This window comes from Cydia strobilella, chromosome 6, assembly GCF_947568885.1.
Source record: "Cydia strobilella chromosome 6, ilCydStro3.1, whole genome shotgun sequence".
Lineage (NCBI taxonomy): Eukaryota > Metazoa > Arthropoda > Insecta > Lepidoptera > Tortricidae > Cydia > Cydia strobilella.
Genome location: NC_086046.1, coordinates 17,367,970 through 17,377,680, shown reverse-complemented (window position 1 = coordinate 17,377,680; position 9,711 = coordinate 17,367,970). Strand labels below are relative to the sequence as shown.

Sequence of the window (9,711 nt, the reverse complement as noted above, 5' to 3'; positions counted from 1 at the left end):
TTTCCTTTTTTTCTACCCATCACAAAACCAAGCCAATATTAAAGTTTTCCAATTGCGTATTTATGGAGAGTTATAAGCTGACATTGATGAGCTTTCGCCAAGTTATACAGTTAATGTCTGTGTAGCATTATGCTAACTGGCTTGTCCATTAAACTTAGTAAAAGTCAAATTAAAACTTTCACTAGGTAACTAAAATGGCAAGAAAATATGTATTCAACTTGAATTGATTTCATTTTACAAGTTATAAGGCTTTCAAGATGTTTGGTTCACTTTTAGAGCTGACCGATGACTTCTTTGCTTACAATTTAAAATATTTGTTTCTTGTCGGATTATGGCCGGACGATCCTTGGGCCAAAGCGCACCCAACTCTGTACAAAATGTACGAGTATACTACGCACGTACTGGCAATTATTTACATGATTTCTAGTGGCATCGGGACCTATCAAATAAAGGATGACGTTGTTCTGTTCATGACCAATTTAGACAAGTGTCTGGTAGCATACAATTTTGTCGCAAAAGTGGTTATTTTCGTTTTCAAACGCAGGCAGGTTGAGATTCTGATTTCCCAGATTATTAATTCAGGCGATCAGATAACCGAAGAACGTAAAAAGATGACGTTGATGATGATCATAATTGTAACTGGATTGAGTACATCTGTAGTAGGTGCGTTTAGTGCTTTAGCTTTGTATCACAACGAAATGCCTGTAGAGGCTTGGATGCCTTTCGATCCGATGGAAAGCAAGATGAATTTGCTGACGGCAACTCAACTGGCGGCCATTACCATTGTGGTGCCGGTGATTTGGCGAGGTATATCTATGCAAGGGATAGTCTGTAGCTTGATAATGTACTTGTGCGACCAACTAGTCGAATTGCAAGATAGGATCAGGTCGCTGGAATTTACTTCTATGACTGAAAGAGCTGTGAGAGAGGAATTTAAAGATATTATAAAAAAACATGTTCGGCTGATGGGGTAAGTTGTTTTACCTAGTTATTATATACTATATAGTCGTACGAGGGAGCGAAGCGAAGAGAAGTTCTTACATTTTGCATTAGGATGTTTGGCAATGATAACGTCCTGCATAAGCAATCTAGTGCAACAAATTTCTATAACTGTATGTTATTTTGTGAATTCCATACTAATTAAAATTATATTTTTTAATTTAATGCATGTTAATTATAAGATGTAATGTTTTCAAAAGATACTCGTATGAGTCCTACAATTTAGGAGGGGCTTGAATCTTCTCGGGTCAGAGCGTAGATTTATTTGATGTTCATAAGCGCATTGCCATATGCCTACTTTAGTAAACTATCTTTATCTTTATTTAACTTGGAACACACGGCTGGCTACGGACACGTCCCGGCATTTCGATATTTTTTGACTGTACTATTATATCAGGAAACTATCCAGTTTGTTACGCAATAACTTCAGTAAATTTGTTCTAATTTAAATAAAATAAGGTTAACGTGTTGTTGTGCATGAGCAGGATCCATCAAGGGTTTATGGAGCTAGAAGAGCCTAGAGCCTAGAAGGCCCAAAAGCTATTTGTGAGGGGTCTTGCTATACCTACTGGTCAACTTCTTTGCAAGAAAGTATGCGTAACCGTAGCGTAGGGGCTAGGTAGGTAGGTAGGGTAAGTGGACTGTTGACTGATCAAGTGTGGTATGTGTTTTAGGAGGCATATAAAATATTTATAGGCATCACTGATTGAGTTGAAAAGCGGGACCTGAGGTTGTGCGGAAGGACTTTTAAATAAAAAACGGGGATCACTAATAGACAAAGTTCGCCCACAAACGGCCGCAATCTTGAATTTCTTCATTTTTGCTCTAATCATGATGTAAATTGATATCTGAGGTTTCGAATGGTACCTTAATATGACGAATGGTACCGCCGTATTTACCAAATAAATTTCTTTATTTATGGTAGGTATGATCATGTTAAAAAAAATATATGTGGGGATTCGAAAGGCTCCTTGAATTTCCACATTATTTGTCCAATCGCGTCGTGGATTCAACACCTAAATATCTATAGGGGGCGTCGATTAATTACGCAAGGGGTATATGAGGATTTTTTGAGCCCCTCCCCTCTCCACTGGTGAGATATCGTGAGATTTGTCTCGACCCCTCCCCCCCCTAATCTGACGTGAGATCTTAAAATTTATGTATTTTGAGTATAAATGCGTTTGATTTATTAAACAAAACACAATTTGCAATATTATAGAGTAGTAAAAACGACGGGAACAGAACCTTTAATATATATATCAATATTAAATAATTTTACATCTATTCATGGATTTGTCATGGAGACATCTATTGATGAAACATGTTTTACTTTAAATTAATCTGATTCTTTATAATTTTAACACTTTTTTGCCCGTAAAAAATTACGTGATATTTGCCCAAGCTCCCCCTCGTGAGGTTTTGTGAGATTCTGAGCTTGAACCCCCCTCCACCCCCTGAAGCCCACACAAAATTAATGGACGCCACCATAGGTATTGTCTGATCGAATATACTCTATAGTTTTTGGCGAATCGTGAGTTCTCAATTCGGTGTGAACTACTAGTTTAGTTTAGATTCATGATAAAATATAACAAACTTGATGGATGGAAAATTTTACAGGTACACTCAAAATATGAATAAAATTTTCGAAGAGTATTTCTTGATCCAGAACTTAGCGGTCACTTTAGAATTGTGTCTCAATGCTCTGATGGCCACAATGGTGGGTACCTTAATATCATGATACCTATATATTAAACCGGGTCACTCATGTTTGATAATCACCCGTGTAAATATGCTCCTCGTTATGGAGCGAAACATGACGAGCAATCATCGACTTTATATATGTAAGTGACCGGGTTTAATATATTTAATATGTCAGTGTCTCACAGAAGTTTTGTTATTAAAAATACCTAGTGATAGATAAAAATATTGGTGTAAAGCAGGAAAGGAAGAGATATCATTTAATTAGCAGTGTATTATTGGCAACGCAGCCTCAACGGGGTTATGTTATAATTACGAGGCAGGCAATCCTTCCATGCCGGTTCATATTTTATAACTTTTTTTAAGAGAATACTATGATATTTGAGTCGCTTTACTTCAAACTTGGGTAAATCCATCTGTCAGATTATGCGATGTTGTTATTAAGAAAAGGTAAGTAATAGGGAAGATATTTATGAGGGTCGAATGGATTTACCCGAGTTTAAAGTTAAGCGACACATTTATTCAATTGTTTCAGGTTGGATTCGAGCAAAAAACTCTGTTGGCTACTTTCTTTGTCTTTTTGTGTATCGCTTTGATGAATGCATACATTTATTGCTATTTGGGTAATGAGATGATTATTCAGGTTGTTATTTTGTTTGTTTGTTAAATGTTATCCACTATACTGAGCACAACCCTTGCATCTGTGATTTAATTATAGAGTGAGAATCTTGCATTGGCGGCATACGAATCTTCGTGGATATCATGGCCATTGGACCTGCAGAAAGATTTGTTGATCCTCCTGAGAGTAGCCCAGAAACCGCTTTATTTGAGTGCTGGAGGCATGGTCGCCATGTCTATACAGACTTACAGTCAGGTAAGCCATAAACGAGATCTGAAACATTCTCTCCCAACGGCCGCAGATTCTCCTTATGACACAGCCCGAAGAAAATTGTCACAACGCAAATATTACTATGTGAAGTCCATCATAGGTTATCATCTCATCCAATTATCACCACCGTTTCGTAGTAGGTAAAAAACCGAAATGGTATTATAACTGCAGGTAATACGATTTTTATTTCGTTTTCAGACGCTGTACAACGGGTACTCCATTTTTGCCGTATTATACGATGTTGTCGCTTAAACCAATATATAATATGTGACTTTCCTTCAGAGAAATTATGCTTATGATCCATGTGCATAAGGACCCTTCTTTGTTGAAAAGCCACATATCAGCTTATGCTTTTGATTATTAAAATGTAGTTGCAGTTTAAGTAGGTACGAGTAAATGTAGATCACTTTCTGTGGTACGATCACATAAAAATAAATGAATCACATAAAATGAAATAGAATAAAAAATAACATAATTACACAATTGGCGGTGTTTTCATTTTGTTCCTCCTCACCTTAACTCTTTTTAAGTTGTATTCTATAATCTAAATGAGCCTTAACATCTTACCAACCACCTCAGTTAAACAATAGACCTAACATTAGAGACATTTTACTTACAGGTATTTAAAGCACTACGGCAAGAAGCTTTTTTTTCATTCAGAATAATTACAAATGTTCGAAATAATATGTGCTCGATATTGATAAACGAGCTGTTTAATAATTTGTTGGCATTCTTTTAATGGCCCTGATGGTACAATTTACAGCAGACAGGTAGGTACTTATTGAACATTGAAATATGGTACTTACTTACTGCTGTGGCGCGACGACCCGAAGATCTTAGTAAGTAAGTTTTTATTGTGTATAAGAATCAGGTTACCTTGCAGGTCGAATATACAATTACACGTTCAGTTACACTGAGACTTTACCTTTTCAGGTGTACATACATTTGCAACATATATATTTACATATTTATCTAAATACTGCACATACTTATGACTAACTTAAATAATCATTAACACAGTTAAAACATAACATTTAAAACTTTTGCGGTTTAAACACATATTAAATCACATTTAGAAACGGGTCTATCGCCAAGCCGAAGAGAACGGAAAGACATCCAGAGGTCAACAGACAACCAGCGTTCTTACCATATGTGAAAGGGATAACGGACAAAGTAGGAGCAGTACTTAAGAAATTCTCCATCAAGGCTGTATACAAGCCGTTATTCAAAGTAGCAGATCTTTTACGCAGTCCAAAATATGTCATTCCGTACCAAAATCCGGGCGTTTACAAAATAGAATGTAGTTGCGGAAGTGTGTACATTGGTCAAACCAAACGAAGTGTGCAAGAGAGAGTGAAAGAACACATAGCGGCAGTAAAAAATCGCCAAGTAAACAAGTCCGCGATCGCCGAACATCTACTTACATGCGGCGCAAATCACTGGATTGAGCTTCATAAACCAAAAGTTGTCTCCACTGAACGCCATTATTATCCTCGAGTTGTGCGAGAAGCGATTGAAATCAAGAAGCACCCCAGAAATTTTAATAGGGAAGATGGTTTTAACTTATCGGCAACTTAGGGACCAGTGATCCAGAAGTTAAAGCCGAGGGATCTATCTTCGGATGTGTGCGCGGATGTTGTGAGTGTTGTGTGTCGGACTATTGACAATAATTAACTTTTATGTGTAGTGGGTGGTTTGAAAATGTGATGTCTACCTCGAACTTTAAATGCACTTTTCGTGGGGTAGTCACACAAATCTCTGTTTTGACATTTTGCTGGGACGTCAGTTAGCCGCGACCACGACCAGTGAAACCTGTGTCGAAACGTCGGTAAATAAAGGTAACAAAATAAATTCGCGATAGACCCGTTTCTAAATGTGATTTAATACAGTTAAAATATTTTTCTATAAGCCACATTTTTGTGTTTGACTTGAATAGTTTAAGATCTATGTCTTTAAAACGATACCAAAGACCGCCATGCTACTCTGTCCAAAGCTGATTGAAATATGGTATTTCTGAAAATTTATAGTAGGTAGGTAATATTTTATTTTGTTCTTAGGAAAGTATGAGTTATCACAATTTCAGGTCTTCCAGCTTAGGTATAGTTTCCTTTCAAATGAGCAATCATAAACAGGATCAGCAGGAACGATCAGTTAATGGGCTCTGATCAGTTTTAATTAACTCCACTGCTGTAGCCAAGCTAGTATACCTTTCGTTTCAAATTTAATGCACTTCAATGCTTATACAGGCCGATTAAATAATTGAGCGAGAGCGAAGGTCTCCGTTTCAACTTGGGCAAAAATGCTTTCGTATGTCTGTTCGCCTGTTCTCCTCTACAGGTAGCATTTCTTAACCAATTCTTGTGTGCGGTGAGCGGGTTTAATAATTATATTTACTGATTTTATTATTTAACAATATATTTCTTGTTTTTTTTTAAAGCGGTTCACGGGGCAGTTCAAGTGCGGAAAATTTTCTATGAAGATTCATTGCCGAGGTTTATTGAATTTTTTATTTGAACAGTAGTTTGAAGTGTCGACAAAAGTAGGCAACTGCTTCATTATAAGAGGTGTAAAATTGATCCGAGAATATAGTACTATGCACCTACTAAGTAAATAGCAACTATATAACAACGCAACGATACGCAACATTGATTAAGCATCCGTACGGCGTGAAACTCGGCCTAGGTAATGTCAGGACATTGCAAGAACATACATTTACATACATACATAGCAGGGTCATTCGGAAGAGCCTTGCACTACCGTTTTACCTGTTCCTGTCCCTGTTCCTGTGTAGAAATGGTATCCTATAATTCAAACTAATTGTAATTTAATTGCTCATTAGGGTATTAGATCTGTCACTGTGATAAAAATGTGTGCTTAATTTTGGCGTGTTCAAGCTTTAATTAACCAAATCATTGTATTTAGATATGTTGTTGTAGGTACCAAAATACACGTGGGGTATTTTCGTTCTCTTTTTGAGCTCTAATCAGACTTCTGTAGTTATTCTAAAGAAAATATATAGTATAGATAAAGGGTTACTGTCATAGTAAATTTTATAGTCCCCATATGGTCCCAGTAAATTTATTGCCATCTATCGACACACGATTAGAACTAAAAATGAAAATGTATAAAAATAGTTGTCAAAAAATGTATATAAAATGGATGATTTTTTATTTTTCTTTGAACGCCATATGACTTAGACCCATGTTCTTTATTGTGTGTATATGTTGGTATATGTGTTAAAATTGTTAAATTTAACATCAAATGGGGCATTTTCTATGAAAAAGGATCTTATTGTCGATGGCGCTTACGCCGCACAGCGTCGCGCGGCATTGTATTTATATCGGAGCATCGTTAATAATGGCGTAAGCGCCATCGACAAGAAGGTCCCTTTTTATAGAAAATACCACAAATGGTGTCGTCAACGCCATCCAGCCGAGTATACGCCAAAGGTGTGGCGCCATCTATTCGAGTATAATCTGTCGGACTTTGATTATCATTTCTGACTTTTGAATTGCTTTAATGCAATGGGTCCCATATATAGACATTTGATTCTAAAAACAAACATGATCGATTGATAAATACCATTATTAAAAATTAGTCTTCTAGCCTATTGCCTTCAATTTCTGAATTCGGTCAATTACATCGTGTAATGTAAATTTGACACCCTTGCTTTCCGACTCGCACTTGTCCAAATTTATCAATCATGTGATTGTGCGTATTAGATTGTAAAAATGTTAGACATCTTCCGCGCATTCAGCAGCAGTTCGCAGAGCGGCGCACACGCAGCATGGCGCACGATTTGAACGGCAAGGTCGTGCTTGTGACGGGCGCAAGTAACGGCGTGGGCGCGGGGATGGTGAGGCTGCTGCTGGCTGAAGGAGCGAAGGTAGGTGGTGTGAGGAGACCCGTGCTATTGATTGGGGATTTTCCCTAGGGTCTGGGGCTTGGCATTTTGCCAAATTTAATCTCAATTTAAATTTAAAAATACTTTACACAGCACGTCGCCATTCTGGACATCGATGGGACTAGAGGGACTGCGTTCCAAAACGAGTTGAACGCTGAATATGGCGCCAATAAGAGCAAGTTCTACCAGTGCGATGTCACGAACGACGATCAGCTGTTCGCGGCGTTTCAGTCCGTCGTAGCGGGCCATGGGGGCCTCGACCTGGTAGTCAACAATGCTGGCATCATGAACGATGCCCCGCACGTGTATAAGAAAGAAATCTCGATTAACGTGGTAAGTCCTGTTTAAGACACTCATTGTGGGTAAACTTAAACGAGCATTCAAATATAACCGACTCTGTGACTCGGATTCGATGTCGTTAAAGGCTCATTAACCCTTAAATGCATGATTTTTTGTATAACTTTTTAATAAATTGAAATAGATGTGTCATGCTGTATAAAAGTAATAAATGTGATTTTGGATAGCTGCATATTGAGCCACGGACCATCAAATATACGATGCATATATACATCATTATGCATTTAAGGGTTAAGTTGAAATGTAATCTCACCAAAAATATTTCATATAAAATTGGCGCCCAAGACTCACTATAGCTTTTACTGTAAAATTTTTAAGAAAAAAAAACCGACTTCAATAGGGATGCCGCTGAAAGTTCATTTATTGTTGATGGTGCACTCTTAAATTCCAGACAATCAAATGAAAAAGACAGCATCTTTGGCCTAATTATGTGGAAAAGGAGGTAAAACGACCCACTTTTCTAGTAGCATTTCGTTTTTGTAAGGGTTGCAGTTCTAACCTAACCTAACCTACTTTTCTGATAGCATTTCGTTTCTGTAAGGGTCACAGCTCTAACCTAACCTACTTTTCTGATAGCAGTTCTGTTCTGTGAGAATCGCAGTTCAAAAAGCTTGACAAAAATATGTCTTATAAACTTAAGTTGCTTAACAAACATACAGAAGAGGACAAATCGCCAAACGTAAACTATGCGTCATTAAAGAGTTCCATTTTGATCATCATCAGCAGTTCCACTTCATCAAATGTCACTTTTTTAAATGGAAATGCTGGATTTGTTGATAAAAATACAAAAATCACTATATGTATACCTTTCACATTTGAGGAGTTCCCTCGATTCCTCATGGATCCCATCATCAGAACCCGAGCTTGACAAAAATGTTTCTTGAAAACCTAACTTGCTTAACAAACATAACGAAAAGGACAAATCTCTAAACGTGAACTATGCGTCATTGAAGAGTTCCGTTCTCATCATCAGCAGTTCCACTTCATCAAATGTCACTTTTTTAAATGTAAGCGCTTGATTTGTTAATGAAAATACTAAAATCACTATATGTATGCCTTTAACATTTGAGGAGTTCCCTCGATTCCTCATGGATCCCATCATCAGAACTGCTTTGTGACAAAAACGGGACCAATCTGTATGTATATACTTACAATAAAATAAAAAAATTCAAAATCGGTCCAGAAATGACGGAGTTATGGAGTAACAAACATTAAAAAAAAATACAACCGAATTGAGAACCTCCTCCTTTGAAATCTTGAAGTCGGTTAAAAAGAGATCAGATCTCAGCAAAAACCAAGCCCTGACTTTACTATTTATTAACCCTACACCTTGATTTAAAATGTCTTGGCCGTAGTTTTTTTAGGGGATTGATGGTTAAAGTATTTGTCGATCTTTGTATACAAATCCAAGGCTTCATACCAAATATTAGCTTTATAGGACATCGACAAGTGTCCTAGGCTAGATTCACTAGTTTTGTACAATAAGGAACTGCACCCTCTTTATATTGTCTGTTAGTAACCATTATTCAAATTTATATACATAATATACTTCCAGACTGCTCTGATCACCAGCACCTTGAAAGCCCTAGAGCTGATGCGCACAGATGAAGGCGGTAAAGGAGGCACCGTCATAAACATAGCTTCTGTCGCCGGCCTTTGCCAGTTTTCCGTCATGCCCATTTACTGGGCCACCAAGGCGGCTGTTATCCAGTTCAGCAACTGTATCGGTGTATGTATTTTTTTATGTATCTGTACTAAGTAGTACCTGTAAAGGTTTTGACACATTGAAGCAGGGCGCGAGCCTAGATCCCACCTAGACAGGCGGAGGATGCGCGGTGCACCGGCGTAGCCACTCGCGTCCCGC

At 37.5% G+C, this 9,711-nt stretch overlaps 2 protein-coding genes across 3 annotated transcripts in view; one reads left to right on the top strand and one right to left on the bottom strand.

Moving 5' to 3' along the window:
* LOC134742445 (FACT complex subunit spt16) overlaps positions 1-9,711 on the bottom strand; it is a 261,308-nt gene that overhangs the window by 121,811 nt on the left and 129,786 nt on the right. The gene's annotated exons all lie outside the window — the stretch shown is intronic.
* The window catches only part of LOC134742464 (15-hydroxyprostaglandin dehydrogenase [NAD(+)]-like), a 102,246-nt gene continuing 92,691 nt past the window's right edge, over positions 157-9,711 (top strand). The window contains exons 1-6 of one of the 2 annotated variants that reach the window (XM_063675640.1): positions 157-970; positions 2,617-2,716; positions 3,233-3,340; positions 3,416-3,571; positions 7,584-7,823; positions 9,403-9,576. In XM_063675640.1, the coding sequence (XP_063531710.1) occupies positions 258-970; positions 2,617-2,716; positions 3,233-3,340; positions 3,416-3,571; positions 7,584-7,823; positions 9,403-9,576 (1,491 nt within the window). In that variant the 5' untranslated portion in view covers positions 157-257. Of the gene's footprint in view, positions 971-2,616; positions 2,717-3,232; positions 3,341-3,415; positions 3,572-7,296; positions 7,473-7,583; positions 7,824-9,402; positions 9,577-9,711 lie in introns of those variants that run through there. The other variant, XM_063675643.1, reaches the window with a different exon arrangement.